We start from the raw sequence: 25,407 nt of genomic DNA on the forward strand, positions 1-25,407 counted from the left end.
ATACTGAGTAAAATTAGTTTTCCAGAGAATATAAGGTTACAGATTTTTAAAGATATGGTTTGTTAATGGCCTTGAAGTAACTTGCCACCCTCTTATTTTCCTTTTTTAGTATGCTCCTTTTTTACATACATGACAACCTCAAATATATAGAAACATGGTAGGACTAGGATCCTAAGTACTTTCAAGAACGGTTTACACGATTTTCAGCTGTTTGCATTTTTCATTATCCTCATAATGATTTTTATTTTGCGGCGTATGGAAGTGTGTGGCGACTGTTTTTTTAAGGTTTACCACTAGCTTATTCCTCACAAACTACTCTGAAATCTTTTCCATTTTCGTCTTTGGCATATAGATTACGAGCCCTTTCGTTTTCACCTTCAACAAATATACTGGTACCGTCTGCAAATAGGACTGGTTCAGAGTGTTGAACATGTAGGGGCAAGTCATTTATGAAAACTAAGAAGAGAGAGGGACATAAAACTGAAACTTGCGGTACACCAAGGGTTAATGTGGAAGGTTTCCAGTGATAAGCTTGGAGTTTCTTTTTTTTTTTTTTTTTTTTTCCTTCTTCATATGTTTGACCTCTCTTATCTGAGAGCGATTTTCTAAGTAAGATTTCAGTCACTTGCTTGGAAGATCTCTTACACTAGAACACTCTAACTTTCTCAGAATAATTTCATGATCTATTAGATCAAAGGCTTTGGTTAAATCAAGGAGAACCCCTGAAACATTTCTGCGATTATCCCCTGCATATAAAATAAAATTTGCGAGGGTGAAAGTGGCTGTTTCAGTACTGTGCTGTGGCCTGAAGCCATGTTGATATCCTGTTGTTTAAAAAGTTGGTTGACTGTGACAGAACTAATTTTTCAATGCTTTTTAAAAAGCCTGACGACATAGATCTATAGTTGACCATCTGCTACTGAGGACCGTTTTGTAACTTTTCCAGTTTTTAAGTGCTGCAGGAAGATACCACTTGATAGTGGATAATTGCAGATGTCTAACAGGGATGTGTGTGTACATTCTGCCGATATTTTTATGATATAGTCTGGCATATTATCAACTCGAGCTGAACATTTATTTTTTAATGACTTAATAGTGTGTAACAGTTCTTCCCTGCTGATTGGTCAAAAGAACACTGGAGTAACTCAATCTTCACAAAAAATTAAAAAAAAAAAACTGTATTTTGTTCAGTTAGATGTGGCCTGTTATTAAGTCTAAAGGACACAGTTACATTTACAAACAGCATATTTTCTCACGATACAGCTTCATTTAGCAACTAAAACTAGCTTCGGAGGTACTATATGTGAAACAATCATATTTTTTAAAAAATATCAAGTAATAACACTTTAAAACAATGATTTGTAAGCATCCAAAATTCTCAAAAATACCCTACTTCTCACGTAATCACCCAATGAAATTACAGAATGATTGTTTGCAACAATGATAAATAAGTTAAAGCCTACAACTGACGATAACATTAAGAGTTTTTCGCGACACTTGCGAATGTTAGAATTTTCGCAATACATCACAATTCAAATATGTTTTGATACAATCAGTGGAAGATTATGCAGAACTGATGCGAACAGTACAATATGTATTTCAAATCGGCACACAGATCTCGCACACGCTGTCTCGCACAAAAGTAAATTCAGAAGTTGGCTTTTATATATAAATAAATGTGCAAATTGCACAGATTTTTCATTTATTAGTCTCTGTGCCAACGTCCACAATGGCATGCCAAAGTAGAACACTGCAGCTTGAATTTAACAAAATCCCTAAAATGTGCAGCACCAACAAAGCATGTTTCCGCCTGTTGCAGCCAACAATACACAAAAACTATGTATGTACAGGTGATCAAAAAGTCAGTATTAATTTGAAAACTGAATAAATCACAGAATAATGTAGATAGAGAAGTACAAATTGACCAAAAGTTCAAAAAATTTCCGACGGATGGCACTTCATCTGATCAGAATAGCAATAATTAGCAAAACAAAGTAAGACAAAGCAAAGATGATGATCTTTACAGGAAATGCCCAATATGTCCACCATCATTCTTCAACAATAGCTGTAGTCGAGGAAAATGTTGTGAACAGCACTGTAAAGCATGTCCAGAGTTATGGTGAGGCATTGGCGTCGGATGTTGTCTTTCAGCATCCCTAGAGATGTCGGTCGATCACGATACACTTGCGACTTCAGATAACCCCAAAGCCAATAATCGCACGTACTGAGGTCTGGGGACATGGGAGGCCAAGCATGACAAAAGTGGCGGCTGAGCACACGATCACCACCAAACGACGCTTGCAAGAGATCTTGCATGCGTCTAGCAATATGGGGTGGAGCGCCATCCTGCATAAACATTGTACATTCCAGCAGGTGTTTATCAGCCAGGCTCAGGACGGTGCGATTCTGTAACATATCGGCGTACCTCTCACCCGTCACGGTAGCAGTTACAAAACCAGAATCACGCATTTCGTCGAAGAAAAAAGGCCCTATAACAGTAGATGTGGTAAATCCAACCCATACCGTGACTTTCTCGTCATGCAATGGACTTTCCATAACCGTTTTACGATTTTCGGTAGCCCAAATTCTGTAGTTGTGGGCGTTGACAGACCCTTGGAGCATGAAATGAGCTTTGTTGGTCCACAACACGTTACTCAACCAATCATCATCTTCCGCCGTCTTTTGAAATGCCCACACAGCAAATGCCCTCCACTTCACTAAATCGCCAGGTAACATTTCATGATGCCGATGGATTTTGTACGGATAGCATCGGAGGGTACGCTTCAGTGCCAACAAAACAGTGGTGTATGGAATGCCGATGTGATGTGCGACTGCACGAGCGCCGACTTCCCCGTGCATAGACGAACCCGCTACAGTCTCCATTTCTTCCTGAACTGTCTCAGCAGCATTACGCCTTGTGCTGGGGTCAGCCACTATGGGGTCTATCGTCTAAACAACCCGTGGCTTCAAACTTCGAAATCACTCTCGCCACAGCTGCATTTGTCAACGGACCTTTACCCATTCGAATCCCCTTCCTATGGCGATAGGATTGTAACGCTGAACTAGCACATTCCCCATTCTGATAATACTGCTTCAATAAAAGCGTATTACTTTGTGTCTTGGTGCTCAAAACTAGAACAACCAACTGTCCACCACATAAAATAACATTCAGAATTTTCTAATTATGATAGGACGGACTATTTGACAACCGAAAACATCAAAAAAAAAAAAAAAAAAAAAAAAAAAAAAAAAAAAAAAATTTAAACATTTTATTAAAATCTTTTTTGCACAGTTCAAACAGTACATTTTAACACTATACACTTTATTACAAAAAATGTTTTTCCAGTGCCTTGCATAAATACTACCAAGAATTTATGGAATGTCTGCCTAAAAAACCTAAAATTTCAAATGTACCGCAATCTTATACCTGAACAATGCTACCGCTGATGCATCAAATGATCAAATGAATTTACAACCAGTATCTTTAACAATGGTCACACTACATCATTTTATGCCTGAAGGAGGTTTTAGGCAAAAGACAAGATGAATGGCTGAACACTTATTCTATAATTTGCGCCAGAAGGTTGTCATCGAGTCACTGAAGTTGCAGAGTTCACCCACTGCACGATGTTCTGTAAAATAGCTTCTATTTCTTCTGTGCCTTTACCATTATTGGAAATTGTCCAGTTCCAATCAGTAATGGAATCAAGGCCACACTCAGATTCAGCATCATCAATACCTGTCACATGAAATGAAGCACATCGCTTATATTGAATTTGCATGGATAATGGGATAAAATCTGTAATATTTAATGATTTCAATCTTTAATGTCATGGGAATTTTACAACAAAATAACTTTGACATTGTACATATAAAGTGAGAACAAGCGACCACTCACCTGCACCGGTACTCTGAAAAACGGTAACTTCACTATCTAAACAGGACAGAAGCTTGAAAGATAGTGCAATTATTAGTTATTCATTTGAGTCCATGTGCCATTTATTATTCCACTGGAGGGAACTAGTTGCCTGCCACTTTTGTATGCTAACAATCACTCATTTATATAAGCACAAACTAGATGTTTTTGTCTAATGGCTCGTAGAGTTATAAACAGAAGATAAGGAGTAAACACTAAAATAAATAAATAAAAAAATAACAATAACTTACAGTTTAAAATCAATGAGAAAATAATATATATTACAGAAAATTAAAGCAAATTGTTGTATGTTATAAAACAAGAAAGTGGAGAAGGTAGCCAAGTATAACAACATACAAATCAAAGATGGAGGTAGAATAATAGCAAGTCCTCATGAATTAGCAAGTTTTGTACGTGATTATTTCTCTGGTATTTCAGAGAAGCTGCAGCAACATCTTCTTAAAACACATGTAGCACCCACAAAGATTTACACATCACAATGATTTGTTTCCCTCAAATGAGGAAGACAGTACAATGATCAAAAAAGTTAGGAGTCAGCAGGCATAGATAAGGCTCCCGTCTCTGTTCCGAAGGCATGCGTACTTGTACACAGCATACAAGCACCATCAATTAACACAATGAATGAGTCCCTTAATTCAGGTGTTTTTCCCAGAGTACCAAATGCATGCATGATTGGTGCCCTTACTGAAGTAAGGTAACATGGAAAGTACAGAAAACTACAGGCCAATTTCACTGCAGCCTTCATTCTCTAAAGTAACTTAAGCTATCATCAAAGAGAGATTACTAAGGTACATGAGTAAATACAGCCTCGTCAGTGAAGCAAAATTTGATTCCCGAAATGGGAGAGGTACAATATTGGTCATTGCAGAGTTCACAAAAGTGTTACTTGAAGCTTCTGATAGGGATGATTGTGTTACAGGCATTTTCTTAGACTTGTCCGTGACTTCTGACAATGTTGTCCATAAAATATTATCGAGCAAGCCATAGGCACTACGTCCATAAAATATTATCGAGCAAGCCATAGGCGCTACGTATAAGAGGAATGCATATGTCTGGTTTCAGTCTTACCTGGAAAACAGTGTGCAAATGGTGGACATAATTCACTTGTCTGATGATGATAAATTTTTAGTAAAACAATTGTTAGACAAATGAAACTATATGGTTCCTGAGGCCTTTTCAAGTCTCAAACATCTATGGTATACACATGCAGACTGAAGCGAAGAATGAAAATTTCTACCGAGGTCAGGATTTGAACCTGCGTCTCCTGCTCCTTTCAGTTGCGCACAACCATTGTGCTAGGGTGACAGAGTGTTAGCACATCTGCATAGTGAGCAGGAGACCTGGGTTCGATTCCTGGCCTTGGTACACAATTTTATTTGTCGCTTCAGTCTGCATGTATGAGATGCCTCTTGTAAGAGTTGTTATGTGCATTTTCTCTGGTGTTTCAGTAGATATTTTCAATTTTGTTTTTGCATTGTGTAGCTGGAGCCAGCACCGGACATTCCATTTCGGAAACTGTTAGGAAATTCCATATTCCTAGATCCACAGTGTCAAGAGTATGCTGAGAATACCAAATTTCAAGCATTAGCTCTCACCACGGACAACACAGAGGATGACAACAATCATTTAACAACTGAGAGCAGCAGCATTTGTGTAGAGTTGTAAGTGCTAATGGACAAGCAACACTGAGTAAATAAATGCAGAAATCAATTTTAGACGTACTACGAATGTATGTGCAGTGAAATTTGGCATTAATTGACTATGGCAGCAGACAACCCATGTGAGTGCCTTCGCTCTTGCAGCGCCTCTCCTGGGATTGTGACCATACTGGCCGGACCTTAGACGACTGGAAGACTGTGGCCTGTTTAAATGTGTTGGTAAGAACTGATGGTAGGGTTTGAGTGTAGTGCAGACCCCATGAGCCATGGATCCAAGTTGTCAACAAGGCACTGTGCAAGCTGGTGGTAGATCCATAATGGTGTGGGCTGTGTTTTCATGGAATGGATGGATCCTCCAATGGATCCAACTGAACCAATCATTGACTGGAAATGGTTATATTAGACTACTTGGAGATCATTTGAAGCTATTCATGGACTTCATTTTCCCAAACAACAATGAAATTTTTATGGATAACAACGCACCATGTCACTGGGGCACAACAGTTCATGATTGGTTTGAAGAACATTTTAGACAATTCGAGTGAATGACTTCACCACCCAGATCACCCAACAAGAATCCCATTGTACATTTATGGACATTATTGAGAGGTCAGTTCGTGCACAAATTCCTACACTGGCAACATTTTCACAATTATGGACAACTATAGAGGCAGGATGGCTCAATATCTCTGCTGGGGATTTCCAACAACTTGTTGAGTCCATGCCATGTCACGTTGCTACACTACGCTGGACAAAAGGTGGTCTGACACAATATCTCGAGGTATCCCAAGACTTTTGTCACCTCTGTGTATACAGGGTGTTACAAATAGGTATGGCCAAACTTTCAGGAAACATTCCTCACACACAAATAACGAAAAGATGTTATGTGGACATGTGTCCGGAAACGCTTAATTTCCATGTTAGAGCTCATTTTAGTTTCGTCAGTATGTACTGTACTTTCTCGATTCACCGCCAGTTGGCCCAATTGAAGGAAGGTAATGACTTCGGTGCTTGTGTTGACATGCGACTCATTGCTCTACAGTACTAGCATCGAGCACATCAGTACGTAGCATCGACAGGTTAGTGTTCATCACAAACGTGGTTTTGCAGTCAGTGCAATGTGTACAAAGGCAGAGTTGGCAGATGCCCATTTGACGTATGGATTAGCATGGGGCAATAGCCGTGGCGCGATACGTTTGTATCGAGACAGATTTCCAGAAAGAAGGTGTCCTGACGGGAAGACGTTCGAAGCAATTGATCGGCGTCTTAGGGAGCACGGAACATTCCAGCCTATGACTTGCGACTGGGGAAGACCTAGAACGACGAGGACACCTGCAATGGGCGAGGAAATTCTTCGTGCAGTTGACGATAACCCTAATGTCAGCGCCAGAGAAGTTGCTGCTGTACAAGGTAACATTGACCACGTCACTGTATGGAAAGTGCTACGGGAGAACCAGTTGTTTCCGTACCATGTACAGCGTGTGCAGGCACTATCAGCAGCTGATTGGCCTCCATGGGTACACTTCTGCGAATGGTTCATCCAACAATGTGTCAATCCTCATTTCAGTGCAAATGTTCTCTTTATGGATGAGGCTTCATTCCAACGTGATCAAATTGTATATTTTCACAATCAACATGTGTGGGCTGACGAGAATCCGCGCGCAATTGTGCAATCACGTCATCAACGCAGATTTTCTGTGAATGTTTGGGCAGGAATTGTTGGTGATGTCTTGATTGGGCCCCATGTTCTTCCACCTACGCTCAATGGAGCACGTTATCATGATTTCATACGGGATACTTTACCTGTGCTGCTAGAACATGTGCCTTTACAAGAACGACACAACATGTGGTTCATGCACGATGGAGCTACTGCACATTTCAGTCGAAGTGTTCGTACGCTTCTCAACAACAGATTCGGTGACCGATGCATTGGTAGAGGCGGACCAATTCCATGGCCTCCACGCTCTCCTGACCTCAACCCTCTTGACTTTCATTTATGGGGGCATTTGAAAGCTCTTGTCTACGCAACCCCGGTACCAAATGTAGAGACTCTTCGTGCTCGTATTGTGGACGGCTGTGATACAATACGCCATTCTCCAGGGCTGCATCAGCGCATCAGGGATTCCATGCGACGGAGGGTGGATGCATGTATCCTCACTAACAGAGGACATTTTGAACATTTCCTGTAACAAAGTGTTTGAAGTCACGCTGGTACGTTCTGTTGCTGTGTGTTTCCATTCCATAATTAATGTGATTTGAAGAGAAGTAATAAAATGAGCTCTAACATGGAAAGTAAGCGTTTCTGGACACATGTCCACATAACATATTTTCTTTCTTTGTGTGTGAGGAATGTTTCCTGAAAGTTTGGCCATACCTTTTTGTAACACCCTGTATAAATGACTTTCCAGGTAAGGTAAGACATGGACCAAAAGTTCTCTTTGTCAATGACACCAGCATCATAGCCACTCATAAAACATCAGAACTTGTATTACAGAGAGCAAATGAAATCCTCAAGTATGTTTATTATTGGGCAGTATGTAATAAATTTGTGTTGAACATATACAAAGCAAACAGTATGTACTTCACCACTTCACCATAAAGAAGGGAAGAAACTCTGTCACTTTAAGCAAAGATGATAAATCTAAATATTGTGTAGCAAACACGGAGTTTTTAGGAATGAACATTGATTGTCAGCTAACATGAAATGAACATACAAAGATATGCAAAACAACATACAAACATACAAAGGGAATGTCAGCAGATGTTATGGTCTTAGGGTGTTAGCATCAGTTTGTAACAACCACTGTATTGTGGTGACATACTATGCCTGCATACACTCAAGTCTTCTCTTTGGGATTCTTTTCTGGCGATCAAAGGCAGCTACATGGCCTCAGTTTTCAACTGCAGAAAAGGGCCATAAGAATAATAAGTGAAGTAGCAATCTGACTCACTCTAAAGAGCTATTTAAAAAGTTGGGCATCCTTACTGCATCAAGTGAGAACATGTACCAATTTGTGGTTCGTAGCAGGCCAGAGTGGCCGAACGGTTCTGGGCGCTACAGTCTGGATCCGTGCGACTGCTACGGTCTCAGGTTCGAATCCTACCTTTGCTCTTGCAGCGCCTCTCCTGGGCTTGTGACCATACTGGCCGGACCTTAGACGAAGTGTGTGATGTCCTTAGGTTAGGTATGTTTAAGTAGTTCTAAGTTCTAGGGGACTGATGGCCTTAGAAGCTAAGTCCCATGGTGCTCAGAGCCATTTGAACCATTTTGTGGTTCATATCAGGGAAAATATTACTCAATGCTGCACTAACAGTTTTATAGATAATCATGGAACAAGAGCCAGTTTGGAATTACATTTACTGAGAAAAAAAACCTCAAATCAGCATATTATATCGGGGATAAATTGTAAAATAAATTATCAATGGTAATGAAAAAGATTACTAAACTACATCTGTTTAAAAAGATAGCTAAAACATTCTTCATAAGTAATGCATATTACACAATCAAAGATTACTTAGATGACAGAGTAGTGGATAGTAATGGAAGGGTAAACAACAGCACCTTGCTGCATTTCAATACATATCCTGTTGCAGAGCATGCTCTACAACATGACATTCGTGACCTCGGCACTTGTTTCACCACACGCACCATCTGGCTTTTCCCCCCAGACACCAGTTTCACAGAACTCTGCAGGTGGGAACTAGCACTACATGTCCTTTGTTCTCAGCACCCAACTAGCCTTAATCTACATTAACTCCTTCTGTCTCAGCATTTCTTCACTATAACTACTCTTTGCTTCACTCCATTTTAGTTTTCTACATCTTTAATTGTCTTTCCCATCTATTTTTCATCCCCCCCCCCTCCCTCCTCTGTTGCATACAATGCACTTAGCTCTTCAATCTTATTAATTCATGCATAATGTAAGCAGTAATCTCTGTCTGCATATTATCCTGTCTTCCACCTTTAAGCCCTCAGGTTTCCAAATCAGGACCAATGCAGCTGACAATCAGTCTTTCCTTCTCATCCCATACAGTAAGTGTCCCCTGGCCTGCGGTTCTGGGTGACTTTCCTGAAATCTACTCCTTTTCCTAGACCTCTCCAGTCCTTTTCCTTCACCCTTCTTCCTTACCCTTCAATCCTTCTGCCTAAAGAAGGAGCCATTGGCTCTGAAAGTTTGCCAATGTGCGTGTTCTGCCGCCACTTGGTGAGTAGATTTTTTTATCTATTCAATTTAATAATTTTATGATTATGGTTTACTGCTTTCACAAGGAAATCATGTGTCAAGATGGAAAATGCATGATAGTAATGTCTGTTGGTTTAGTTTTTCAGGTGGGAAGTGACACATAGTTGGTTACGGACTGAATGCAGTCTGGAATTGATGTAAGAAACACAGCAGGATCTTCACTGAGCTTGTCCGTTATTGATATTCAATGATACCGAGGCCGTGTCTCATGGCAACACCTTCCCTGGCATCCTGCTAAGAGGCAGTGGGGTCATGTGATGAGGCTTTAATGTGCTGTACATGGACTGGCTCATTGTCTTGTCATTTCCAGTGCATGCAAGAGGTAGCAAGTCTTGTGTGACAGCAGAGGAGCTGTTTCCCTGTGAAACTGATGCCGTGGGTTTGGTACAGTGTTACCATGGACAGAAGTTTGGAGGCTGCATTTATAGCAGATGTTCACAAGATCACCTGCAGGTGGAGTGGAGTTCAAATTATGTCTGGAATTTAATCTGCGCACTGACATGAAAGTGTTATGCTTGCTGCAGAAGCTAATTCTCCACCGAGATTATGAGTTGTGTCTGCACTGTTGAACTGATAATTTCATTGGATTTCATTGTATTGCTTATGGATTTTCATCATAGCAAAAGAAAGAAGAATACAAATGAATAAACAGTCACATTTACAGTTTGATATGCAAACGCTTGACGTTGGTGTTAATGTATGCCACCAATTAATGTTGTTTAATAATCTGACGATGTTTGAAAGCACTGTGTTCAAGTCTATTTTGTGAGTCGTATATTGTGTGGTCAGGTATTACCCTGATTCCACTTAACTCTTATGTTTGTATTAAACATATCTTTGATGTTGTCAATATACCGACAGCTGATAATTTGTTATGCAAAGATACATAAATTCTATGTTTAAAGTATAAAAACAGAAGTTGATCTTTCTCGGAACAGTAGCAGTCGCCTTTTTAAAGGTATATGTTTCTCTCCTAACAATCATATATTAAGTGATCGAGAAGTAATTACCACAATAGTCAGTGTGAGTACATTAGCTCCAGTTATAATTTGTTGTTATTATATGTTACAGAAGTAAACTTGTAGTGACTGTTTCTCTTTGTTTATGAGTACGTTGACTCAGTCCATACCACTGGATGTTCTCCTTCATGATGGGATTTACAGAACATGATGTGTGAGTGAGTGACTTTTAGAATGCTCTGAATTTCATTCTGAACTGTGAATTACTAAAACAGAATACATTCTTAGGAAAAAAATAAGAGCAGGTATGGAATCCTGATGAACATCTTTTGGCAAAACAAACTTCACATATAGTCACAACAAGCAGACTTCACCAGAATTGAAAGTAACATATTTGAAGCAGGGAAATGTGCTATGACCCTTATTATTCACAAAATATATTAAGGAACCAATAGCTCTATGTTACAGATAATTCAATTCTGTATCATAAAACTAAATCATTAGTATCCTGTTCTGAAATGGACAACCTGGATATGAACAAAACTAGAAGGTGACCCTCAAAACAAGGAAATGTAGTGTAATGTGTGAAAAGACTTTATACTGTCTGCTTAAAGAATGTGAAAAGACTTTATACCATCTCATTATAGAATAGTTAAAAATAAGTAATACTAGTCATATCCATCAAACAGTTAGGGGTAATCACCCAGAGCAATTTAAGATGAGTCAATCATATACATATAGTTGTGAAGGCAGGCCCCAGTATAAGATTCACTGGAGAATCCTGTAACATGTCAATAAAAGAAATTGCTTAAAAAATATAAATCTTTGTGAGTCTTGATTATTACTCAATTGTCTAAGTCACTTATCGAGTTGAAGATCCAGAAGACTCAAAGAAGAGCTGTGTATTTTATCACAAGTTTCTTTATCAAGTGAGAGAGCACTGCAGAAATGTGCAAAGTATTGCATTAGGAGATGCTACAAGAATAATGTTACATTACATTACATTAATACTTGTACCACAGATCATGAATATGACATTTTGTAATGATGTGGAATGTGTTAGTTTAACATATGGTAAGTTTTCTTTATACTTTTTTATCGGTTACTACATCATATCTAAAAATTTATCTATTGAGTAGAAGGAGGTGTCATTCAACAATTCTTTTAATTGTTTTTAAAAGCTGGTTGGCTATCTGTCAGACTTTTAATGCTATTTGACAAATGACCAAAGATTTTTGTGGCAGCATAATTCACCCCTTTCTGTGCCAAAGGCAGGTTTCATCCAGAACAGTGAAGAGCGTCCTTTTTTGTAATGTTGCTATGCACTTTGCTATTATTTTTGAACTGGGATAGAGTATTAATAATAAATTTCATAACTGGATATACGTATTGTGAAGATGTCATGAATATCAAAAGTTCCTTAAAGAAATATCTGCAAGGCGATCTTGGGTGGGCTCCAGCTATTATTCTGATTACATGCTTTTGTGCAATGAATACTTTTTCTCTAATACAATTCCATATGAAAGCAATGAATGAAAATGGGCATAGGAGGCCAACTTACTAATATGTTTACCACCAAAATTTGCAATAACACTAATAGCATAAGTAGCTAAACCTAAACATTTCAGCAGACCATCAATGTGTTTCTTCCACTTAAATTTCCCATCAGTGCACACATCCAGAAATTTTGAATATCCTGCCTTAGCAACATACTTCTGTCCAAAGTCTATATTTATCAATGGTGGTGTGCCATTTACCGTATAGAACTGTATGTACCGTGTTTTCTCAAAATTTAGTGAGAGTCCATTTGCAGAGAACCACTTTATAATTTTCTGAAAGAGGTTATTTACAATTTCCTCAGTTAATTCTTGTTTGTTGGGTGTGATTACTATACTTGTATCATCGGCAAATAGAACTAGACTGCATCTTCATGAATACAAAATGACACGTCATTAATATATATTTAGAACAATAAGGGACCCGAGACTGGACCATGTGGGATACCTCTCCAGTTAGAGGACTCTGCCAATTTTTGCAGACTATCTGTACTGCTAATTTCAACCTTCTTCCAGTTAAAGATGAACTGAACCATTTGTGCATTGTCCATTTCATATCACAATACTTCAGCTTATCTAGAAGAATTTCATGATCCACACAGTCAAAAGCCTTGTGCATTAAGAGAAAGGCTTGTCCTGAAACTTACGTACTACACTGAAACGTAACCGCTAGGACTTTACTGCTTCTTTAAAGTTTGTTGCCAGCAGTTTCTCACTCGTACAACTGAAAAGCTGGTATCATGTCAACAACACTCCTAAGCAAAGCCAAATATGGGCAATACCAGTAATACTATACTTTGGGAACTACGATCATGAAATAAATGTACACAATGTATTCTTTCTACCTCAAGTAGACACTGTAATTGGTAGGAATGTTTAAAAATATTCTATTCTCTTAATATTACTAAAATTCTAGTACTACCATTGTTGATAATACATTTAAATCAGAGGTAATTGGAAAGTATTAAAATCAGTAAAATTTAGTTACAATTGTTATTGATGATACATAATTTAAAACTAATGTAATTCAAAAACACAAAGAACAAAATCCAATCAATATAAGAGTGTAACTGTGTAATTACAATCCATTATCCTGTCTGGCACACTTACTTTTGAAAAGATTGTTTTACTGAAATGAAGTACATTTATATTAAACTTAGGAAACATGATATGAAGAATTTATATTCTATTTTTATGAACAATCCACTAAAATATAATATGTATTGTTGTATTTACACATCTATTTTCATTGTGAATGAGACTGCTCTGTAACAAATTTCAAACATTATGTAACATCATTTTATTGTTTGACTTATGCAATGTTATTTAATGTACTGTTATCTCTCAAAATTTTCTGTTTTTTTGTAATCAAGTCACTGTAGCAAAATGTACATAAGACCAATGTGGAACTACTGTTGTTAGCCCAGTTTTGTTTGAAGTATCAACATGGCACCTGTGTCAATCAGTTTCGTAAACATTTAATCAATTCTTAAAGGCCCATGCTGTGGCAACTTTTCACAGACATACCTTGAAATAAAGAAGATAGCAACTCAATACTATGTGTGGTATGAATTAATTTCAGCATTACTACCCACTTGGTTGGTGTTTGTAAGAACAGGACTTCTGTTTATTCTTCTTTTATACAGCAACAACAGCAAGATCAACTCCTTGAAGCAGATAACACAGGTTAAGTATTTGATCCCAGCTGAAAAACTTTTTATGGGAAATTTCCCAACTCAAAAAACATATTACTTCTTCCTATAAACATCTTGCGCTAATGACCACACAATCTGAATTTCTCTTGTTTTAATAATGGAAATTCAGATTTATGCCTGGATACGTTGCTGTATGTATTCTGGGTGTACACTGTCTGACGGCTTGTGAAGTGCAGATGTTCTGATACAAATGAAGCATTGGGAATTTCTAATTTATTTTAAAAGTACTGGATAACACATACATGTCCTTGAGTGTTTTAACGCATAGAGATCTGGATCCTTGCTGATTTTCTAGTTTTACTGACTGATGAAACAGCAGCAATAACATAAAAAGAGCATTCTGATACCTGGCGTGTACATCCACCCACGCTGTTTCCGGACTGCATCATCAGCAACAACTCTTACAGTGTGAACCACAGAGGGCCCACCACAGTTATCCAAGAACCATTTCAAATCAGACAGTCTCCTGGTATCACTCACAATCCACACACTGAATTGGGTACCTGAAAAGTAAGAGCATTTACTGTTATGAACGTAAAGATTCTTGTGAACAAACAGAAGAATACTTTTTACTCGAAAGATCTTTATGCCAGTTGAAGATAGAACCCCAAAGAAGATGTTGAATTTCATATGCTATTTACATAAACAAAAATTAGCAGATGTTTGTTTTATTATTTCCTCTGTACTACGTATATCAACATTGAAAGTTACATTAGGACATGTCTGAGAGCCACTATTTTGGGGCATGGCAACAATATTACATTCCAAAATTATTTATAAATATTAATAAAAGATAAAAATCAAACAATGGAAAATCTAGGTTGGAATGTAACAATATTATGAAAAGGAAAGTTGCTACTCACCATATAGTGGTGATGCTAAGTCGCAGATAGCCACAACAAAAAGACTATAACAAATAAAGCTTTTGAACAGTAAGGCCTTTCTCAAAAATAGATGACACACACACACACACACACACACACACACACACACACAACTGCCTGTTGTGTGTGTGAGTAGCATTTACGTGTGTGTGTGTGTGTGTGTGTGTGTGTGTGTGTGTGTGAGTGTGTGTGAGTGAGAGAGAGAGAGAGAGAGAGAGAGAGAGAGAGGGGGGGGGGTCTATTTTTGATGAAGGCCTTACTGGGTGAAAGCTTTATTTGTGACAGTCTTTTTGTTGTGCCTATCTGCAACTCAGCATCTCCACTATATGGTGAGTAGCAACTTTCCTTTTCATAACATTGTTAGTAAAAGGTAATACAGTTGAAAGCTCCAAACACATATGTGAATAAGATTAAGGAGCTCCTGCTGGTAGCAGATATACAAATCAGATTGGGACATTTCTATGAAATATTTAACCACAGTTCTTTGCAGGCATGTTCAATGGTGCAAATATTTAGGAAGTCACACAGTATGAAGCAAAGTGTCATGTATCCTAATAAGTAAAAAAACCTGCATATTACACTGCAGTGCTCTCCTTGGCTCATGATCATATTGGTTGGACCCCAGATGACTGGAAAACTGTGGTCTGGCCAGGTGAGTTCCGATTTCGGTTAATAAGAACTGATGGTAGGGTTTGAGTGTAGCGCAGACTGCACAAAGCCATGGACTCAAGTTGTCAGCAAGTCACTGTGCAGGCTGGTGGGAGCTCTGTAATGGTTTGCCCTGTGTTTACATGGAATGGAGGGGGTCCTCTGGTCCATCTCAACTGATAACTGACTGGAAATGGTTCTGTTCGGTCGCAGCCATTCACGGACTTCATGTTCCCAAACAATGATAGAATTTATATGGTTGAAAATGTGCCATGTTATCATGCCACTATTGTTAACATTTGATCTGAAGAACATTCTAGACAATTCGAGTGATTGTATGTCCATCATCCTGATTGGTGGTTTGAGGGATTTCAGCCGTTCACCTATTAATAAAATGGAACATCTACAGCTGTCCTTGTGGTGTCATTTATTATATGGCTAATAGTTTCAGTGCTTCAGTGCACTATTTTCAGCGTGTAACTGACACCAAGGGGGTTAACTCCAATTGTATACATGATTCATTAGTGGCCAGCATCTATGAACAGGTTTCTGCAGATTACCTATAACAATGATGTTGTGTCTCCAATATCAATTACCAACTACTGAGTTGGTAGCTGATGGTTGGAGACACAACATCGTTGTTACAGTAGTCTGTGAAAACCAGTTCATAGTTAACCCCCTTGGTGTCAGTTATGGAATGAAGATAGTACAGTGAAGCACAAAAACTGGTAGTCATATAATAAATAACATCATAAGGACAGCTGTAGGTGTTCCATTGTATTACATCTGAGAGAATTCTTTGGCCACTGTGAAGTAATGGGCGAGTTGTGGCACTCTGAAAATATTCTAAGTATGGAATTGGTGTGGTCGCACGGGCCTCTCAGCAAGCCAGGGCTCGTCAGCAACCACGTGGTGCCGAACGGTAGCCGGACCAAAAGGCGTAGCCCCAGCGCTTGGTCCAGGCCGACCCCGTGGCTGGGAATTCCATGTTGACGCTGTGTCAAGGACTGTGCTTTGTGTCAATGAAGGAGATTTGTATGCCAGGAGTGCCAAAGATGGCAGACTTTGTGAAATCATGATGGCAGACATTTCACAGTTCATGTAGAAGTTAATAACAGCCAGAGGAATCATGATACCTTAAAAAGAAACATGTACATTACCATTTTTTGCACGGCGATTCTGACAATAACTTTAGTAGTTTAAAGTTGAGTATCTGATTGTAAATTATACAAGTAACACCCAGCAACGAGTTTCCAAAATCTAAATCGTTAATCCGATTTTGTCGATCAACATGTCTTTAGAAAGCCATTAGTGTAAACCTAAATTGGTATGAATTACAGGCATGTAACTTGAATAGTACATGAGTTATTGGAGGTCAAAGTATCCAATTACTATTGGTCATGTCAGCCGTAAGTACTCCACGGTTACACGACAAAACAGTAGCAGCATGCTTATAAATATATTTATTCGTCTATGTCTTTGTTTATATCTGATATATACTATTCAGGAAGAAATTGGTCAAATATTTACTGTGGTTTAGAAAGCACAGAGACATTAGGCTACTGGCCTACTTTTGTTGGTATTTCTTTGATATATGTTTACTTAATTTGTTTATGTATTTAATAATGTGTATTACAGCGTGGTCCAGCTGTAGGAATATTTATTTAATTTCAAGTTATTTAAATGTAAATCCAGTAGTTTTTATGTGTTTCAATATGTATGTGAGGGTGCGTTGGCTTGGAGACATGGCGGGAGCGCTCTAGCCAATCACAGCGCTCGTTACTATGGTAGGTGACTACCGAAGTTAATGGAAAGACTGTATGGAAGTGGGGGAGGAGTATCAGGTGAGAGGACATGGGAGAGTGCTGGACAGGAAGGCGTGAGGGACTGTTGCAGGAAATACTTGGAGAGTGTTGAGCAGTTTGCGCACGGTCGCGGGAGAGAGAGAGAAACAGAGAAATATTTCATAGTGCCGACTTGTGCACGTGTAAGATTTCCGTGGCTTCTGCAGTGAAGACGTAGCATGCATTTAGAAGTGAATATCTTGCGAGCTATGTTGTTGCTCATAAATAATCATGTGAAGTAGGAATCTATTGTTTCCCTTTATTCAACTTATATTTTATTTAATTGCTGGACCATCAACGCCAATAAGTGTTTTACAGTAATAAATGGCATTCTTAAAGGTACTTCTGCTATCGTACTCATCATTTAAAGTTGCTAAAATAGTACCTGCAGATTTTATTTAATTGCATTCCTTCATTTATAAATTTCTATGTTACACTCAAAATTTGCAATCCGAGTGATAGGAACCTTCAACCATTCGATCCATGTGTGTATTCATATTGTATGCTTTGGACTCGGCAGTATTTGGCTTGTAATGCGGCAACTATGTATCCCAGCCCCTAGACAATGAAACCAGCCAAAGCTTTTAATATTTCAACTCTGAGTCTGAGAGTACATAGTTGAGGGCCACCATTATTTTTTTTTGAAAGCCCGCACCACCCAGATCACCTACATGAATACCATCAAACTTTTATGAGACATAATTGGATGGTCAGTTTGTGCACAAAATCATACACCACTTTCACAATTATAGGTGGCTACAGAGGCCACATGGTTCAATATTTTTGCAGGGTACTTCAATGACTTGTTGAGCCTATGCCACCTTGAGCTGCTGCACTACGCCAGGCAAAAGGAGGTCCAACATGATATTAGGAGGCACCCTATGATGTTTGTCACCTCAGTGCAGTAAATAATGAATGTGAGAAGAGGGAATATCTAGGATGCAGTAATACAGTACTAAAAGAAAATGGAATGTTCATCAGTGACTCAAAGACAGTATGTAATGCTCTCATAGAACAATTTAATAAGGCATACAGGGAAGAAATGGATCATTCAAGACAAGGAATAAACTCAACTAAAACAGGAGGAGTGTAACAGAATATGAGGTTCTGAAAATTATCTCACAGCTAAAAACAGAATTAGTGCTTGTGACAAGGACCATACTGGAAGTTTTAAAAATCATCCAGATACTACTGGTGTATAAAAAGGGAGCAACCACTGACAAAGGACTACAAGCCAATTTCATTCATCTCACTGCTTCACAAGTTACTTGAAAGGAATAGTTCTTGACCAAATGAAATCTTTCATTTCAAAATATAATCTAGTAAACAATTCACATCATGGACTACAAAAAGGGTGATCCACAATAACAACAGTAGAAACTTTTTTCCATGGAGCACTGACTACACGGTTTAAGGGAACCAAGGTGACTACAGCTTTTTTAAATTTGTCTAATGTCTTTGTTTACGTGAACCATTCAGAGATTTTATGCAAACTAGAAACTTATGGAATAAGAGTAGTAGCATTAGATTTCCTTAATTTATTATCTCTGGAATAGAAGACAATGTGCCAAAATATGTTATAAAAATGAAGGCAAGACCCCAACAGTGAAATCATAGCACAAAATTCTCAGTTGTGGAGTCCCACAGGTATATAGTCTTGGATTATTTCTGTTTCATATATGATAATATACAGTCACAAAACTCTTAAGTGAACTATGCTGATGATATGTGCTTCATTAGGTAGCGCTGTAATGAGTCAAAAGCAATGCGAAACAATAAAGAGAACTTTGGTTCAATCACAGAATATCTCATGAATAAATTTTCACTGAATAAAAATAAATTGAAGTTTTTGTTAAATTACAATAAATTTGAACTGGAATACATGATGAATAATTGTACTTAGTTGAAACATTTGATAAGCATAAATTTCTTGACAATGTGATGGATGAGCATCTTACACAAAAGGAGCATATCAGCTACACCTGCAAAATGACTAGCTACTATGTTTACATATCGAAATATCTCACATTTTCAAGAACTACTCCTGTCTTATAACAAAGCTATGCACATGAATAGGGTAATCTGACTTTAGAAGAGAGCAGATGCAATGCCTGTTAATCCAAGTAAACATCAATCCTATGGTGACTCTTTGTATGTTCTTATGCAATTATATTCTTAAAAGAGAATGTAGAAAATAGCATAATGAGTAAAAACATTCATATAGAAGAATGGAAAGACTGGTAGAAGCTGACCTCAGGGAACATGAGTCTGGGTTCTGGAAAAATGTAGAAACATGTGAGGCAACAGTGAGCTTACAACATATCTAACAAGACACATTTAAAAAAGACAAAAACCTATGTTTATAGGATTTGTACATTTAGAGGAAGTTTTTGACTATGTTGACTGGAGTCCAGTCTTTGAAATTCTGAAGGTAGCAAGGATAAAATACAAGGAGTTTAAGGTTACCTACAACTTGTACAAAAACAAGACTGCTACTGCAGGAGTCCAAGGAAGTGAAAGAGAGTGAGGCAGGGTTATCCCCAGTGTTATTCAAACTCCACATTGAGCAAGGTGCGAAGGAAACCAAGAAGAAATCCAGAGAGAAATTAAAAGTTCAGGGAGAAGAAACAGAAACTATGAGGCTTGCTGATAACATTGTACTTCTGTCTGAGATGGCTAAGGGCTCTGAAGAGAAGTTTTATAGAGTGGGCAGTGTCTTGAAAAGATATTATAACGTGAACATCAACAAATGTAAAACACTGGTACTGGAATGTAGTCTAATTAAATCAGGTGATACTGGGGGAATTGCATTACGAAATGAGACACTAAAAGAAGTATATGTGTTTTGCTGCTATAACAGAAAAATAACCGATGATGGCTCTAGTGGATAGGATATACGATACAGACACGGTAGCAAGAAATGCATTTCTATAAAAGGGAAATATGTTAACATCAAATACGAATTTAAATTTTAGGGAGTCTTTTCCTGAAAGGTATTTATCTGGAGAATAGTATTTTATGAAAATGAAAATTAATGTGAATAAAACAGCTCAGACAAGAAGAGAACAGAAAAAGAATTCTGATGTTTAGATGAGCAGATCAGGTAACTAATTAAGAGCTACTGAATCGAACTGTGGAGAAGAGAGATTTATGGCACAAGTTGACTAAAAGAAGTGGTCAGTCAATAGGATACGCCACAAGGAACGAACAATTTGGTAATGTAGGGAAGTGTGGAGGATAAAACTTACGTAGGGAGACTCAGGCTGGCCTAAAATAATGTAGGGAAGTGTGGAGGATAAAACTTACATAGGGAGACTCATGCTGGCCTAAAATAAACAGGTTCATATGGACGAAAACTGCAGTAGTTATGCAAAGATGAAGAGGCTTGCACAGGATAGCATGGACAGCTACATCAAACCAGTATTCACAGTGAAGACCACAACAATAACAATTACATATACATTACATCTAATTACATTTAATACTTCAGCATCAGGAAACTATACTATCTAACACAAAATAAATAAGGGAGCTCACATTCTGCCATCACATTTCATCAAAACTGACCAATGTAGGAGTTGTTGTTGTTGTTGTTGTGGTCTTTAATCCTGAGACTGGTTTGATGCAGCTCTCCAAGCTATTCTATCCTGTGCAAGCTCCTTCATCTCCCAGTATCTACTGCAACCTACATCCCTCTGAATCTGCTTAGTGTATTCATCTCTTGGTCTCCCTCTACGAATTTTACCCTCCACGCTGCCCTCCAATGATAAATTTGTGATCCCTTGATGCCTCAGGACATGTCCTACCAACCGATCCCTTCTTCTAGTCAAGTTGTGCCACTAACTTCTCTTCTCCCCAATCCTATTCAATACCTCCTCATTAGTTACATGATTTACCCACCTGATCTTCAACATTCTTCTGTAGCACCACATTTCGAAAGCTTCTATTCTCTTCTTGTCCAAACTATTTATCGTCCATGTTTCACTTCCATACATGGCTACACTCCATACAAATACTTTCAGAAATGACTTCCTGACACTTCCCCACCAACGGCAAGGTCCATGGCTCATGGGGGCAGGAATGTAATCCTGTAGGAGTAGTGGCGAAGAACAGTGGAAATAATTGAGCCAGATGTGTTGGCTCTTATCATTTCTGCCATGAAGGCATCTACCACTAAGTGAATATGCTTTGTACATGCACAAATCAGCCTTTTTTATATTGTTTTCAACCTTGTACATGACATATTTTGGCAGAGTGCACATATGCAGATGTAGTAAGGAGCTTATCTACAATAACTGAGTTCACTGATCTGATAAAACTTGTCTCAGCCTCAGGGCACATTCCAACATAAAAAACCAAATGTAAACAAATAAGCCACAATGAATAGTTCCTGAGTAACAGAATGCATCTTATTTATTTTATTCATGGTAGTATATCAACGAAGGAAGAACAACCTTTACAATATCATATATTAGCTGAAACGTAATTACCATCAGCATTTTACACTGGCAAAATTAGCAGCTTTGGTATAAAGAATAGCACACATTTAACAGGAAACAATACATGACTTGTACATAAGATCGGCAAAAACCTGGAGATATTCATTTGATATTAATGGCTGAACTATCTGCAGACTTGGAGATGAAATCCTCCACTTTACAGAGTTAAATACATACTAATTTTGATCTGTAGCTTCCCATTCACAGTTCATGATTACTGGATTCTCTTCAATTTGATTTGCTGTCAGACCCTCCCTTCCCTCTAGTTACTTCTGTCTAGATTTCTACATACAGATTGTATAAGAAACTTCCAGGCAGATTAAAACTCTGTGTCGGACCGAGACTCGAACTCTGGACCTCTGTCTTTTGCGGGCAAGTGCTCTTGTCCATGAAAGGCAAAGGTTCTGAGTTCAAGTCTCAGTCCAGCACACAGTTTTAATCTGCGAGGAAGTTTCATATCACCGCACACTCCGCTGCAGAGTGAAAATTTCATTCTGGAAACATCCCCCAGCCTGTGGCTAAGCCATGTTTCTACAAAAACTTTTCTTCCTGGAGTGCTAGTCTAACAAGATTCACAGGAAAACTTCTGTGAAGTTAGGACACAAGGTACTGGCGGAAGTAAAGCTGCGAGGACAGGTCATGAGTTGTGCTTGGGTAGCTCCAGCAATTGCCAGTGAAAGGCAAAAGTCTTGAGTTCGAGTCTTGGACCAGCACACAGTTTTAATCTGCCAGGAAGTTTCATCATATTGGCACATACTACACTGCAGACTGAAAATTTCATTCTGCAGATCATGTAACATAATATGAGAATGTTTCAACACGATGCGACAATTGCAAGCCTGTGCAATAGGCAAGCCTGAGCAATAGAAAACTTTTGCTGGTGAACAACTCTTTTGTATTCTGCTGGACAGGAATGTGATTTGTAGATCATGTTAAACTGTACGTCTCCCAATATTTGGTAGGGTAAGCAAGTTTGAAGGTCGGATAAAGGTAAGGACTTATCACCTCCAATGACACCCAGGGTAATAAAGCACAGAGATGTTCAAAAAAACTTTCAAGTTGAGGAAAAATTTACTTTGCTTGTAAAACAATGGAAAATCCAGGATTCACTGTAACAATATTATGAAAATGATAGTTGCTACTCACTATATAGCGGAGGTGCTGAGTCGCAGATAGGCTCAACAAAAAGACTGTTGTAAAGTGAACTTTCAGCCAGCAAGGCCTTCATCGAAAATGGACAACACACACACACACACACACACACACACACACACACACACACAAATGCAGCACACGAAAACATGACCGCAGCCTCTGACAGCTGAAGTCAGACTTTGTTTTTCTGTCGTGCCTATCTACAACTCAGCATCTCTACTATATGGAGTGTAACAACTATCCTTTTCATAATATTGTTACTTTGAGACCTCCAAAACATTTACACACATAAGAAGAACAGACATAGCAGTTAGGACCAATAGGCTCAGCTCAACATTGCAGTCAAAGGAAACACTTCTCATAAATAACATACTATGCTTCTCCTATGACCTTAAAGCAAATTTTGCGGTTTAGCTACAATAAAAAACTATCCTTCCCAAACATCTGTGATATATAAAATGTGGGCACCTGCCTTTCTTGTGAAATGCCCTTCCAGTTGAGACATCTCAGGACGTTGAGAGAGTGACTGGGGGTCTCAACCTACAGGATCTTCTCTCCTCTCAATTCTGTCCCAGCTCCCAGCCAATTACTTTTTCATTTTTTTTAATACATATTCTTAATGTGTGTCTGAAAATGCAATTTCTTAGACTTATGAGGCATGGACACTTGTCATCATATTTACTCACTGCCAAAATACAAAGTAGTCTTCAGCAAACCACCAGAAGAAAGTGCACTGAAAATTCTCTTACAGTCTAATGTATGTGGCAAATGTTTGCCTACTATAGGGTTTTCATTTATATCCTTGCTACATTCCTTTTTGGTGAACTGCATTACTGAACCATATGTGAAAAGTGTAAAGAAGTACTGTAAGAAATGAATGAGTTGTTAAGTTTTCTTAAACAAATACTTAAGATCAGGCATGGCTCAATGTTTCCTTACTGGGGAAGGTTGTGACACCAATTAGAACTAACCTACACTTCAGGTTGCACTACTGGTAAGTCTGTCACCACAATCATGATTTCAAAGGAGATGGGGGAGGAAATATTACACTCTTGCCAAAAGTTTCATATTGTACCTCCCTTCCTCTTCACAATAAATTACTAAATAACTTACGATCAATACATAGCATATTTATCTGCCAACTTCACAATATGCGACACTTCATCAAAACCAATCACACACACATTTTGAAGAGATACTAAATTTAGTGCATGTTAGTCTTGCTGTTTGCTTAGTCTTTTCTCAGTTTTAATTCTAAACCGGAGACATTACCATATTCTACTGAACTCTAGCAAGACATTTGCAAACTGAGCCCTACATTAGATAGACTTACCAATGTCAGGAACAAAATCTATTCAAAACACTTTCAAAAAATTACTACCAAACATTAATTTAGTAGAGCCTTCGGGAGATCCATAGGAGTTGTACTTTGTAGGAGTGGCCCCAAACCCCTATTACAAAGAGCTAAGCAGCATTTCTAGGTGCAGCCTTAAGACTACCTACTACCTGTTTGAAAAACATCACTCAATATCAACAGTTCCAAAAAAAACTTTACTAGCATTATTCATGTGGGAAATAAGGATACAACAAGATGGTTAACCATCCAGTTTTACTACCTGCTGATAGCAGAGTGACATGCAAATTAGAAGGTTGGTGTGTGGTTTGCTACATGAATGCATGTGCGCACACACACACACACACACACACACATAAAGATGATGTGACTTACCGAACGAAAGCGCTGGCAGGTCGATAGACACACAAACAAACACAAACACACACACAAAATTCAAGCTTTCGCAACAAACTGTTGCCTCATCAGGAAAGAGGGAAGGAGAGGGAAAGACGAGAGGATGTGGGTTTTAAGGGAGAGGGTAAGGAGTCATTCCAATCCCGGGAGCGGAAAGACTTACCTTAGGGGGAAAAAAGGACGGGTATACACTCGCGCGCACACACACACACATATCCATCCACACATATACAGACACACGCAGACATATTTAAAGACAAAGAGTTTGGGCAGAGATGTCAGTCGAGGCAGAAGTGCAGAGGCAAAGATGTTGAATGACAGGGGAGGTATGAGTGGCGGCAACTTGAAATTAGCGGAGATTGAGGCCTGGTGGGTAACGGGAAGAGAGGATATATTGAAGAGCAAGTTCCCATCTCCGGAGTTCGGATAGGTTGGTGTTAGTGGGAAGTATCCAGATAACCCGGACGGTGTAACACTGTGCCAAGATGTGCTGGCCGTGCACCAAGGCATGTTTAGCCACAGGGTGATCCTCATTACCAACAAACACTGTCTGCCTGT

The 25,407-nt window shown here is 38.6% G+C and overlaps 1 protein-coding gene across 3 annotated transcripts in view; it reads right to left on the reverse strand.

The window, feature by feature from the left end:
* Positions 1-3,254: 3,254 nt before the first annotated feature.
* Positions 3,255-25,407, reverse strand: part of LOC126198438 (phosphomevalonate kinase) — a 71,987-nt gene continuing 49,834 nt past the window's right edge. For 2 of the 3 annotated variants that reach the window (XM_049934757.1, XM_049934756.1), the window contains 2 exons: positions 14,417-14,572; positions 3,255-3,739 (listed from right to left, as the gene is read on the reverse strand). In XM_049934757.1, the coding sequence (XP_049790714.1) occupies positions 3,588-3,739; positions 14,417-14,572 (308 nt within the window). In that variant the 3' untranslated portion in view covers positions 3,255-3,587. Of the gene's footprint in view, positions 3,740-3,898; positions 4,132-14,416; positions 14,573-25,407 lie in introns of all 3 variants that reach the window. The other variant, XR_007540074.1, reaches the window with a different exon arrangement.

Source organism: Schistocerca nitens, chromosome 8, assembly GCF_023898315.1.
Source record: "Schistocerca nitens isolate TAMUIC-IGC-003100 chromosome 8, iqSchNite1.1, whole genome shotgun sequence".
Taxonomy (NCBI): Eukaryota; Metazoa; Arthropoda; class Insecta; order Orthoptera; family Acrididae; genus Schistocerca; species Schistocerca nitens.